Source organism: Coffea eugenioides, chromosome 10, assembly GCF_003713205.1.
Source record: "Coffea eugenioides isolate CCC68of chromosome 10, Ceug_1.0, whole genome shotgun sequence".
Taxonomy (NCBI): Eukaryota; Viridiplantae; Streptophyta; class Magnoliopsida; order Gentianales; family Rubiaceae; genus Coffea; species Coffea eugenioides.
Genome location: NC_040044.1, coordinates 31,041,661 through 31,055,492, shown reverse-complemented (window position 1 = coordinate 31,055,492; position 13,832 = coordinate 31,041,661). Strand labels below are relative to the sequence as shown.

General features: G+C 35.7%; 2 protein-coding genes and 1 pseudogene across 3 annotated transcripts; 2 read left to right on the top strand and 1 right to left on the bottom strand.

The window, feature by feature from the left end:
- Window positions 1-3,120: 3,120 nt before the first annotated feature.
- Window positions 3,121-4,008, top strand: LOC113750652 (annotated as a pseudogene).
- Window positions 4,009-5,756: 1,748 nt separating this feature from the next.
- On the top strand, window positions 5,757-8,417 carry LOC113749694. Its single transcript, XM_027293521.1, has 3 exons — window positions 5,757-6,083; window positions 6,175-6,264; window positions 8,087-8,417. The coding sequence occupies exons 1-3, from the start codon at window positions 5,793-5,795 to the stop codon at window positions 8,162-8,164; spliced, it is 459 nt and encodes a 152-aa protein (XP_027149322.1). The 5' UTR covers window positions 5,757-5,792; the 3' UTR covers window positions 8,165-8,417.
- Window positions 8,418-8,537: 120 nt separating this feature from the next.
- LOC113749693 (transmembrane emp24 domain-containing protein p24delta3-like) lies at window positions 8,538-13,552 on the bottom strand. 2 transcript variants are annotated; one of them, XM_027293519.1, is made up of 4 exons: window positions 13,199-13,552; window positions 9,530-9,742; window positions 9,262-9,338; window positions 8,538-8,838 (listed from the first exon to the last, which is right to left on the bottom strand). In XM_027293519.1, the coding sequence occupies exons 1-4, from the start codon at window positions 13,436-13,438 to the stop codon at window positions 8,694-8,696; spliced, it is 675 nt and encodes a 224-aa protein (XP_027149320.1). In that variant the 5' UTR covers window positions 13,439-13,552; the 3' UTR covers window positions 8,538-8,693. The 2 variants fall into 2 exon arrangements, with proteins under 2 accessions (XP_027149320.1, XP_027149321.1); XM_027293520.1 differs by having other exon boundaries at window positions 8,749-8,830.
- Between the last annotated feature and the right edge of the window lie 280 nt (window positions 13,553-13,832).

Genomic DNA, 13,832 nt, shown 5'->3' with positions numbered 1-13,832 from the left:
TATAATAAAACTCGGTCAACCCTAGTCAAAAACCGGATTTGACCGGCAATCCGGATGAACCGGTTTGATATCAAAGAGTTTGATCGCTCTAGATGATTTCATTCCAAGTCAAACTTCAATCTGACAATGGATCCATAATGCAGGTGTTGGACATAAGTCCTATTCATGTGAAAGCTCTCCGTCGATGTGGAATGGCCCACATGACAGTTGGAGATTTTGAGGATGCAAGAAATGATTTTAATGAGGTAATCCTGTCATCTATTTATATTGTTATCCCCTTGCGTCTGAAAAAAAAAAACATGAAACCCCACCACGGCACCAACTCCCCTTGTTTTGACTGCACCTAGGCCACGAATATTTGTACCATGGCAGCCTTCTTAATTGAAGCAGATACCTGACATGGCATGCGCAGCAGAGTTGGAGACCTCAGCCTCAACTCTGTCGCCCAATTTTTTTTTTGAAAGGTCAAAATATTTTCAATATTATGTTTTGGCCTCTAGGTTGTTAAAAATTATTAATATATTTCAAATATTTCATACTTTATAAATGTTGTTCTAAAGTTTGGTGTTATTTTTCAATCAAATCCATAATTTTAATTCTAAACTTGTTAATTTCATTGAATAACATAAATTGCTACTTGATCATTCTAATTTCTTTGTATTTTCTTGTTAAATATATTTGAAATATAAAATATATATGAATATACATTTATTAATATTAACATCTTCTTAAGTATTTTACATACAATATTTTAATTTTTAAATAATTTTTATTTATGAAGTCATCCGGTTCAACCCTGATCGAACCCGGTCGAACCCATTGACCCCTAATCCCTGTGTTCAACTGAGTCGATGCCTGGTTCAAGTCTGAAAACATAGAATGTGGCGATACACTTGCGGACACAGTGCATAATCCTTTTGTTTTTCTCAAAACATCGACTTTTCATTCATGTATAAAAGCCATACCCATACAATGGAGGCAACTGCCTTGTAAAACCCCGTGGATTTCTACTCTACCCACAGAGGAAGAAAATTCTTCCATCTAATGTCTTTCCTAAGCTGAGTTGCAAAACTTGCAATCGTGTAACTATTAGTATTAACTTCTTTGCTTACATATGAGTGTTCGCAAGGCTATACGACATAAATTCATAATCGATGTCTTAGAATGACCAAACAAGATCTAGCATATATGTTAGAAGATGTTTCTTGAAATATTAAGTCTAAAAGTTGGCATTATTCACCTTAATATTAAATGTTCTAATTCGAAATAAAACAAATTTAAAAAATTTTCATTTTTATTAGTCTAATTCAAAGCGTGGAAGTTGGAATTGTTAAAACTAACTTTAGAAATCGACTTTAGAAAAAATGAATTTTACACTAGTTGAGACCCAAATAAACTTTCCTAATAACTACAAAAGATCACTAATTGCTGGTTTGACGCACCTACCAAGCACAGGATTCGAACCTCAAACCTGACAGCAGGGAAGATCTTAAGAGTCCCAAATAAGAAACTATATTAGGAAATTGGCTTAATTTCTTTTAAACAGATTTCTTGTTTTGTGTACAAGTAACTAGTTTTCTAATTGTTTAGTTACTTGAAATAGTTGCCAAATTATTTCCTATTATGTTTAGGATTTAGAAGTTATTTTCTATTATGTATAAGTCTAGAAATTAGCATTGATTTCCTGCTGTTATTTGGTTTTTGGTCAAATAATATTCTCTATAAATTGATAAGTTGGCATACTACAAAGGAATATATAGCCTTATATATGGGGATGGTGACAGAGGGTTCTTGGGAGATGGTATACAAGATCTAGATTTGGATTCAAGTTATATTATTGTATAGAGTTTTCTCTCACAGTAAAGAACGGGCTTCTTTTCGTGGATGTAGGTTCAATGATGGAGTCAAACTACGTTAAATCTTGTGTATCGTTTATCATTCATGCTTATGGCTTATTTGTCATTAAATTATTGTGTTCTTAATGTTTCAATAGTTGTTTATTCCGTACTTGAATTCCAACAAATTAATGTACTCAATTTGATCAAACTTATTTGACCAGCTAGTTTTACTAAGGGTCTGTTTGATAACATATAAAAAAGTATTGAATCTGAATTGTTTCAGACATTCAGATGTTTTGAGTGTTTGATAAATGAAAATCTATTTGCTGAACTTGTTAAGCAGTGCTGAACCTGTGTGTATTTTTTTCAACACAAGAATCTTAACTGAATGCTTAATTCTGATAAGAATCAATAGAATTACTTCAACTACCTTATCTTATCTATCAAATCTACCCTTGTTTGTTAATTATGTTCAAAATTCTTATCTAATTAAACAACCTAATATTCTCTATCTAATGATTTTTAGTTTTTCTTTTCTCCCTTTTTAATGACTTTCACATCTTCTCCATACTACTCATATAATATATTTCATCTTTTATATTAATTTGATTTAAAAATAAATATTGTCGATTTCATACCTAACAAATTTAAACTAATTAAATCATAGATTCTATTTCTTTTTTGAATGAAAGGATATAAGGGCAAAATTGTCAAATTAAACTTATTAAGCATTCAGTTATAAATATTTATCAAACAGTATAAATAGGTTTAGCACTAAAATTCAGACATTCATATATTTTTGGAAATTTTGCCAAATTGGTCCCTAACATTTATCAAAAACACTTTTTTAGTCCATAACATATAAAATCAGCCAAAATTGTCCTCCACATTTAAATTGTGATCCAATTTGGTCCTACTGCTCGTTTTTGCTCCTTTCTTCGGCTAAAAATAGCACGCCCATCTCACATGGTCATATTTTCAAAGGCAAAATTGGAAAATAAAAGCTTTACTCAACTGGCTAGTCTGTTACACTATGTAGCAATTTGTGCACCGAGAGAGACAAAGAGAGAGAGAGATTCATCAGCTAGCGGCAGAATCTTATCATCATCATGTCCCCAATTGTAATCAGCAATACAATTCCTCTTTCAAAGTTGATAAGATTACTGCTATCATCATTATCATCATCGGCAATACCTACCCGATTTGAAATCTCCCAATCGATCCGTAATATCCCTCACATATGAAAACCTTTTCAGGATCAAAACAGCAATGGAAAAGGGAGATGGGCAGTGGCGCCAAGCAGAAGCAGCTACCCAAGTGGAAAATCCACTTTGAGAAATCCCCAAAGCAAAAAATCCAACCTCCTCTGGAATTCGTCTGCCCCATCCCGGCTCCCTCATGGTTGACCCCGTTATTGTCTCCTCCGACCACTCCTTCGAGCGTAACTGCATCGATGCCTGCAAGTCCCTCAACTTCAGGCCCACCCTCCCCGACAGCTCTGTTCCCGATTTCTCCACCCTCATCCCTAACCTCGCCCTCAAGTCCACTGTTCTCAGCTTGGTGCCATTTTACTCTCTTTACCCCTCCTCCCAAACCCTTCGATTTCTGCTCCGCTCATAACCTCATTCGTACCTTATTGCTCGCTTCCCATTCCCAACAGAAGCCTAATCATCAATTATCAAAGTTCTCTTCCCAAGAAACCGAGCTGACTCGGACGCCTAGTCAAGTTTCCGCCAGCTCCAAGGAATCCGTGACGGCCGCCACTGTCATCAACAGGCCCACCACTCCTCTACCTTTAACCACCCGCCCCTATTGTTGCTGCTCTTCTTCGTCCTCCTCAGATATTGAGTCCTTGTGTCACTCTAGCTCCCTCGAAGAAGACAAGTTCATGACCAAGCTCCGGAGCTCTCAAGTGTTCGAGCAAGAGGAGGCTCTGCTTTCCCTCCGGAAACTAACCCAAACCCATGAGGAATCCCGGGTGAATCTCTACACTGCGTGTCTACTCTCGGCTCTCCGGCCTCTAATCACCTCCAAATATGCTTCTGTTCAGGTGAACTCAGTCACCGTTGTGGTGAACCTGTCCTTAGAGAGTCGAAACAAGATAAAGATCGTGAGGTCAGGGATCGTCCCCGGTGGATCTGGGATTTGTGTTTTCCAATTTTGCCCTTGAAAATATGACCATGTGAGAGGGGCGTGCTATTTTTAACCGGAGAAAGGAGCAAAAACGAGCATTAGGACCAAATTAAATCACAATTTAAAAGTGAAGGACAATTTTGGCTGATTTTATATGTTAGGGACTAAAAAAGTGCTTTTGGTAAATGTTAGAGACCAATTCAGCAAATTTTCCTATATTTTTTTCAGTGTTTAAAATTCAGCAAATTAATTGTTTCAGTATTCAGATTTCAGAATTCAGACTTCAGAATTCAGATTCAGTTTTATCAAACGGAACCTAAGAACCTGGTTGGTGTACATAAGACTTCGGCAACACATTTAATAAAATTGAGATCTAAAATTTGAAATTTTGAAAATCGAAATTTAATTATTGAAATCCAAATTTATTAAATTAAGTCAAACATAGTTGATAATGTGAGCATTAAATTGAATGATTACATTATATTAATATCAATACAATATTTATCAATTGGTCTGAGGTTGGATTTATTTTTCAGATCCATAAGATTTTGGGTCTGAATTTGGGTCCAACTAAATTTAATGAATTTGAATCTGAATCAAAGAGATCCAACCCATACTCTATCCATTGACACGCCTACTTTCAATAAAGTAATACAGTTGTTTCTTTTTCCCCTATATACTCTTTTTTCCCATATGTAATTGTACGCGATAAAATTTTAAGTCTGCAAAACGACAAGAAAAATACACGGCAAATATATGATATATAAATTTAGAAAAATATGTAGGTACAATCTCTGGGGTTTTCTCGAACTTGTGGAGAGTTTCCCTCGATTCTTCTCTTCGAACACCAATCCAAGGGCTTCGCAGCTTGTTCTTGGATCCACCACCGATTCTTTCAAATCTTGATATGGAAGATTTGAAGAACTTGAAAATATTTGAAGGCTCAAGCCTTGATATGCGGAAGACTTGAGGAGTTTAGAGACCCAGACCTTCGTAGCTTGAAACTTCACCACTTGAGTGTATGAGATGCCTCCTGGTGTGTGCCTCCGTATCTGTGTGTCTCTGTCTGTGTCTGTGTCTGTGTCTGTGTCTCTGTGTCCTTGATTTGGTTGAGAGACCTCTATTTATAGCTGTAGCAAGAGGTAGAGGTTGAAGACCTGTGTACCACTTTACTTGTCTTGCAAGACGTGCAGTCATATTAGGACTATGCTAGCCAAATATTATCTCTTCATTTTATATTTATTAATAAAGAGATAAGTAATTCCTCGATTGGCCAAACTCGTGGGGACACGTGACGTGGCGCCGTTTGACTGGTCAGGCTATTGCAGTATATAAGAAATATATTTGGATTGAACAACTCTAAATATTATCCCTTTAATAAGAAATAAATACTTAGATATTTATCCAATAGGCATGTGATATGATATGATTTGGTTAGTAGAGATATCCCTACAATTTGAATAAATTTGGAACACTTCACCTTGACACGTGGAAAAATATAATTGGCCATTTAATAACCAAATTTTCCAAGTGTACATAACATGTGGCAATACCCGATTGGATAGAAATAAGCCACAAAAATAATTTATAAATCAATGGTAATTTTAAGAATTAATTAAAATTCCATTGTCTACAGTAATTTCTATTGGAGACATTTGAATCCTTAAAAACTTTGGCTAGCTCGTCAAATGGACCGCTCATTATTTCCTATTTGGAAGCATTGGGTCCAAGCTTGGCACTATCTCCAAATGGGCTGAACCTAATAAAAAATAGCCCCATGAATAAGAAGCCCATCTTTCTAACAAAATAAAGAACAAAAAAATGGCTACTGGGACTGCAGCAATGGCAGCCATGGCAGCAAGAATACCGGTATCTACGTGGCCAACGGCCACGAGGCTGAGCATCTTCCACGGCCAAGTACCGAAATGGAGACACAGGCCTCGATTTTCTTCGTCACATTCTTCAATATCTGCTTCATCATCTCCCTCAACTTCGAGAAAACTCGTACTTTATTCAAAGCCCGGTTGCTGTTTGTGTGATGGCCTCAAAGAAAAGCTCCAAGCTGCTCTCTGCCTCTCTGGCCCTGATTCGATCCAGAACGTTGAATTACAGGTCCCATTAACGCATTTTTGTTGTTTTTGCTGGGTTTCATGCAATTTGGTTTTGTTTATCTGATTGAATCTTGTGGGGGGTTTTTGTTTAGATAAGGGATATCACTACGAATCCTTGTTGGGAGAAGGCTTACCAGTATGAAATACCAGTGTTAGCTGTTGTTCGTTCTGATGGCTTTGAGGTTAGACTCGTTGCCTGAGGATCATATTTGTCAGCATCTTATTGTTACTAGTTTAAGTTGGCTTCTTTTCTTGTCATCATTTTTGTAATTTACTGCAATTGGACAAACAAGATTTCGGGATAGGGTAATGTCTCTGTGGAATTGACACTGGATTCTGGTGCATTTATAATTTGCAAATTGACCTTTATAATAACAGTACGAACTCTTACTGGTTGCGGTTATATTGATTGTTAATTATGTAACTGATATTTGATGTCATGAAGGCTATATCATCTCTGTTTATTTCGAATTAATGACGATAATGAAAAGAATAAATGCCACCAGTTGTGAATGAAAAAGGAATAGCCTGTCAGAATATTTAGCTTTCATCCCACGGCTAATTATCTGATATTAAACCTTATATACCTCTGTCAATGACTGAGCATGAAATGTGGCCTTTCAGTCAAGAAGGTGCATTTGGCTGCAGAAAAGCACTTCTTATTTGGTGCTTGGCTGGTGTACTTATCGATCAATTTTGGACATGAAGCTATTGGAAGGATGGTCTCATCATTTGTTTAAGTTACTCTATTTAATTTGGATAGGATTTGAACAAGTTGACGCTTAAATGCTCTAGCAAACTGTTGAAAACAGTATATTATTGGAATATGTTAGTGAATCCAAGTAAACTTGGGTTATTACTTAGAAGCATGTAGAGGTGGAGTTTGATAAACTAATGGCCATTCAGGATCTTGTATTGCCTGATTAAGGAACGGTTCTTCTAAAGTAGTTTATATTGTTAAAGTGGAGGTTTAAGAATCCTTCCATGGTCTACACCTTCCAAACAGAAAAAAGCATAGAGATAATTTCAAATTAAATGTGGTGGAACAAAATATAAAGAAAGCTCAGAGACTCTTTTCCTCCCTATAAATTGGAATGTGATCCAAAATATACTTTCAAGCAAAAGAAAATGTATTATTTATGAATTGCATCTGAATTTTGAGAATACTCTCAGTACCGAAGATACTTTATTCTCAAATGAATAAACTATAGGCAATCACCTAATACCTGTGATTATGTTGAAATGGCTTCCTAAACAGAGATGTACTCTGTGTTCGCGCATGCGCATGTGTTGCCTGTCACTTTCTGGTAAAATAAGTAAACCCTGTTTGGTTCTTCACTGGAATATTATAGCCAAAGGATTTAAAGTTTAAACATCACTTTCTTGTAAAATGAGGTGATGAGTTCAACTTTCGCTTAACATGAAAACGCTGAACAATGTGGCTTATTTGTTGGTTAAATAATTATCAGCATCTATGTATTTGGGGTCAATAATTCTTGCTGAGGTTAAGCAACTACTTGATGTAATTTGCCTCATGTTCATGGAAACAGATACTCTACTTGATGTGGTTTACATGAGCTGATAGGAGCTAATATGGGATACAATAATGAATTAGATGACTGCGAGCTCATCATCATGTTTTAGTCGAGTGAAAAGCAGAAGTGAATCTGGATTGCCATTGTAATAATACATATCTGCTTGGTACAGACAACTTTGAGCATATAGTTATGTGTTTATGTTTCTGGTCTTGGTCTTGAACTTTGTTATCTATGTTCTATCTATCTTGGATTTGTTCTTCATAAGATCTAATTTATGATTGGCAAACACTTATGTGCATAGTATATTTCATTTCTTCTCATGAATTTTGGATTGATTAAGAAGAGGCTTATGAGGTGAGGAGTCTGGATTTCGGTTTGTGGTCTAAGTGAAAATCTTTTGAATTTGTTACTCTCTAGACTGCTTTATAAGAGGTGAAGCTCACAGATATGCTTATTCGAATTTCAGGAGACCCTTCCTAGATTATCTCCTCGTCTTGGCATTGAGCTCATCCAAAAGAAATTAGCAGCTGCATTGAGTGAATGAGTTCATGTATGATGAAACTTGTATGATGTAACTTGTGCATTAATACAGAATAGATCTTTGAGGAGTTTCAAAAATTAGTTTCTTTTCCTGATTTGACTTTTGTAACTTTATACTTTTGTTTCCAAGTACAGTTTCTTGTATTATCCTTCATTGTGTCTATAAGCACATTGTTTATACAATGGAGAGAATACTGGAACTATGAATTTCTCTCTCTTCTAGACCAAATTACCACATGGGTTTGCAGTTCTTTTAATCATAACTAGCATGAGTATAGGTTGAGCAAAAAGGAGACATGATTTCTGTTCATGAAAGTGCTCCTGGGCTTCCTTACTTTCCTTTTTTCAGTTTTTCTCTGTCATCTTTGGACATCACATTTGTTACCAAAACAAGTTCATCCTATCATGATTGTGCAAGGAAATAAACATATGAAAATGACATGTGGTAAACTAACAAAGCTATTCTATCTTTTTTTTAAAAAATTTAGCATGAACAAATTCTCGATCAGGTAAGACTTTGCAAACTATAAAACCTAGATGAGCTTTTTCTTTTCAAAAAAATGCTTCAGATGCACTACTTGAACAAGTGAAACCGCAACGCAAACACCAAGCGAGATTATACTGAACCAAGCCACTCTTGCATTAGTTCTTTCACTCACTTCCCTCATGTCTGCTTCCCTACATGCAAAAAAGGAAACCAAATGTAACTCGGGTAGGTTACAATTAAAATTGTCAGATCTAAAATTTTCTAATGAGAGACAACTAAAAAAAGTGATTTTAATCATTACTGAAGAAGAATAAAATTTCTGTAACCTGTATGTACATCATTAAAATAGCAGCACAAGTGAGCTTGAATATTTCATATTCTTTTTTAGCTTATGAAATTTCCTGTATTTAAGCTGTTTCCGCTTCCAAAATTTTTTGCACACTTTACACGGAAACCATTTGATGCATTGTCATTCTATTAAATAATCCACAATCCAATAAAGAAGGAAAAAGGAGACCGAATAGAAATAGTGCTATGTGCAACAAATGTAAACAACCAGAGAAAAAGAAATGTGTTTAAGCACATTCTTGGACAATAAAATCTAAAGCAACTACCTGCTTTTGAGATAGATCAAATTTTCACGGATGGCTTCCACAACTCCTTCAAGTTTCCTCAGCTCAAGCTCAAGACCCTAAATCCATTTACGAATAAACATATCAGCACATATAGATCAGTGCATATATAAATATGGACACAAACAGACACGTACAGACACAGAATAGAGTAATGAGAACAAGGGGTGTCCGAGAGCGGGAAGGGGAAAGGCAAGGGATTGAAAGGACGAGTAAGAGATAGCACCAGTAATGTCGATGACGAACTTACTTCAACATGTTCTTTTTTGGCAACCGATTCCCAATCCTTAGCAGCAATTCCAGTTTTCCACTCAATACCAACAGTGACTGCTTTACCTCCATCATGACTGCTTTCAGTTGAGAAGCAAGCCATGTAACTACCATCTTCACTTGTTGTAAATGCAAATTGACCATGTGTCACGTTTTCTTGATGATGGACAGTATTTCCATATGGTGATGTCACCTAAACAGCACACAAATAGCTCATTTATCCACACTAGCTAAGACTACTCGCGAAACCTCTTTCAAGATTAGCAATGCTTCAACATCTGATCATCCAATAGACTTATTCTAACATAAAACATTTGTAAGCCAAATAGGTGACTAAACTACCACTTTTCAATAGGTTGAAATGTGAAAGACCATCTTGTCAATTATCTGGTTGCAGATTCCAGCTCTTTATCTGAAAAAACTCAAACTACTTCCCTAAAATTTATGTTAAGGCAAGAAATCAAGCGGATTTAATCTGCGACACGGGGGTAGAGATTTTACATTCTTATTAAACTCAAATATTGAGTCTGTTCCAGTATACAATGCAAATAAATACTATGTTCAGTTTTTCTCTATAAAGTTGATACATGACAACTTCAGAGATGTCATTACAGATATTAAAACATGACACTTCACAGATGCCATTACAGATATTAAAACATGTACTCCATCCCCTTTAACAAACCAATTTACTAGAAAGGTAAGCTTTAGGAAAGCAAGAGATGGTTAAATTATAAGACAGCAACAAGATCAGTACATCTTCGCATGCCTCCATTTCTATTTGTCAATGACAAATGATGCAAGATGAAAAATTGATTGAGATTTATAAATATTTCCTGTTCAAAGTGTATGCAACTAAGCATTCCTTCAAAAATTTACTATTAATATCACGGTGACCATACTGTTAACAGAAGATTTGGATGGCTATCATACTGTTTGTATTTCAACTTCTATACAAATTCTGCTCCTTTCATTTTTTTTCTTGCTCTTGCACACTCTGCTTATTTAAATTGAGGAGCATGTTAATTGCACTTACACACTCTGCTAAAGAACTAGTGGACTTGTCAGAAGATGTTAACTGTACAGGTAGATCTTTTCGAAGATTTCCATTGTGCAATCACTTAGATCTACAAACCTTGTAATTGAATCACTGGATCCTCAATCCAACGAAATTTATATATTCACACCATCTTTCGGCCAAATGAACTGCATCAGATATTAACTAGGCTAATCCACAGTTCAGATCTTGGTTGGAAGTGTCATTCTGAATTTAAATTGCAATGCAGGTAGTCTTACTATGTATGAAGCACATCATTGCTTAAAGAATTCTAGAAGACCTTTTTCCTTTTGACATATTAAATGATCCTTATATCTGGCTGTAATAGATGATCCTCAAATCTGTTACAAAAATATTCATAGATATGTTTAATCGATTCAGGATTTTATTGACACGCTAACAAGGACAGACTTTCATATAAGTACAGATTTTGGATCTTAGTCAAATTACTATTTCATTTAAACAATAAAAACCCAAATCTGACCCATTCACTAAAGCATAGAGATGGCTTTGGACAGCATTTGGTTGTGTCTACTTACACGGATATGCAACTATAAATATGAGGAAAGCTCAGCTAGTCTGGGTCCACCAATGAGTTTCATCACAATTGCTACTTGAACCATACTGAAAATTTATACGACCAAAAAATTCACTTATGTAAAATGCTTTTTTGTAGATCACCACAAAACCATTCTGAAAATCTACAGGACCAAAAATCCACTAATGTAGAACAGCAAATTCATAGACCACGTAAGTTGATCCCAGAGAATATGATGCACCATTTATGCAAGTATTGACTCTGAACTCACTAGGCAGACAGTCTCAGTGTGACTAAGTTGACACCGATATTCCTTTTTCCATTTCTCTCTCTTTCTTTTTGTTTTTCCTTTTTCCCCCATTTAAGGTAGGCTAGCCATACTAGTATACTCAGATTTCTGCCAGACTTTTATTCTTCCTTAACAAAACAGCATATGAATATTCTAAAAGCCTTTTCCTAGCTTATTACAGCCTGGAACCAAATTTTATTGTAGATTTACCCAATAGTAGTTCTAGTATCTAGTCCAATAGGTCATCTAAGTTCATGCAATACCTTCTCTCCACTCCAGCATGATCTCATACCAAACTACTAATTTCTTTTGAGTATCATCATATCCATCATGGCAGGCAATAGCATCAATCAATGAATATTGTGCACCAGCAAACCATATGAATCAGCCCTAATAAAGAATTGCAAGTGAAAAAAAGGACCTGAACATTATGACTGCCACGATAAAATCAAATTGCAAGGGTTCGAAGTGAGGATAAAACTGTCCAATCATGAAAGAAAATTCAAAGAAACTAAAGTTGTTCCGCAGAAGGGTACATATATGTAGAGCAGCAATCCCAGAGTTTTCCTGCATCAGCTGTTGATTTATAAGATAATGCCAGCACTAATTATTTATGCCATGTTGAAACTGCAAATCCGAGAATGAATGAGAGTTGGTTGACAGCTTTTGTATCACCTCTAGCCATGCTTGCAAAAGCATAGTAAAAGTGCATTCACCAACAACTACTGCTCAATTCAGTGCCAGAAGCACTAAAATGTTAGAGCAGTATTGTTTTTTCTCACATTCAAAATCCAAAAATGATTTTGATAGATTCCATGAGAGATAAACTTTTAAAACCTTACCTCAGAAGCCTGTAAATTGACCAAGATAGAGTCATCACCAAAACAAGCTTGTAAAATCCACTATCCCAAAATGAATGTCTCAATAGTAACTCGATACATTTTTCCAAGTTAAAGTTACTCCCCCTCATCTCATTCTGCCAATATGCTCAAATGCTATTCCAGCTTGCAGTGCTACTTCGCATAAAAATCAAACTAATTCACCTTTTAATGCATTGTAACCGAGCAAATGTCAGAAACACTAAGTAAAAGATCCAGCCATTAGATCATTAGTTAGAGTTCTCTGAATCCTCCATCTCAAGAAATCATATTAAGCGTAGGGCCTAAGACTTAAGTTCTACAAAATCTCAAAATTATGCTTTAACAAGTGCTTCAATGTGACAAAATGCCTGCCTGGTAACCACACGTGTTTGTTTAAACAAGACAAATACTTAATCACTTCTAATCACTTAAATAATTACCCCCATTAGTAATCAAACAGAATCATAGAAAAATGTACTTGAATCTTTCTTTTCTTTTCTTTTCTTTTTCTCAAAGACAAAATCAATAAATTCTATTGTTCACCTCTTAAAGTTGTAGTTCCAAATCTGGTACCAGGGCAAAGTTGGATGGGAACTATTACGAATAAGAATGAGTACTATTCAGCATGCCCCCAATTGGATGATTTCGCACTTAAGATTGGATGGAAACTACCACGAATAACAATGATCACTATCCAGCACATGCTGGACTCAACACTCAAGATTGGATGGACACTATTACTGGATGGACTCTACTACGAATAAGAATGAGTACCATCCAGCACATGCCTGATTCGCACTTAAAATGGACTGAAAAAAAAAATTAATTAATCTATCAACCCTACAAAATCCCAAAAAAAAAATATTAAGTTGCTATTAGAAGCAATTAGTTGAAGTTGGACTTACTTTGACAGAGACTCTGGGGGTATAATTAGTGTTAAGATAATCTTCATCCCAGAAAACATAGTAATCGGCCATAACGACGACGCTTTTTCTGATATCCTCAAACAAGCACTTGATCCCTGATTTGGGTATCTCTAACCAGACTCCTTTTGCTCTCAAAACCATTCCAAACAGAAACAACATAAACACCAGAAATTTCTCTGCACGAAAAGCACTCATCTTCCCATCTTTCTTCCTCCCCATGAGTGGAAAAAAATGATCTAAACAGTAACACTATTCGCGAACTTACAGTTGAAAAGAACAGGGAGGAGAATAGAGAAATGGAAGAATTTGTCAATTTGATTCTGGGCAGCTTGAATTACTTTGTCACAGGCTGTTCTTTTAGTATGAGGGTGTTGACGCGCGTACTCAATACGCGGGATAAATGTGCGAATGGGAATGGGAAGTAGGTGTCTTGGCGCCACGCTGAATATTAGTGATTGCTCCAATCAATGTTGTCCAGGTAATAGATTTGGTTTACTAACAAGAAAGCGAGTAATTTTGGTTGGGATTTGTTTACGCATCTTTTTTGGATAGTGTTTATGACTGATATTTACATTTGGTCATTCAAAACTGTCTAAATTTTCAATTTGGTTCC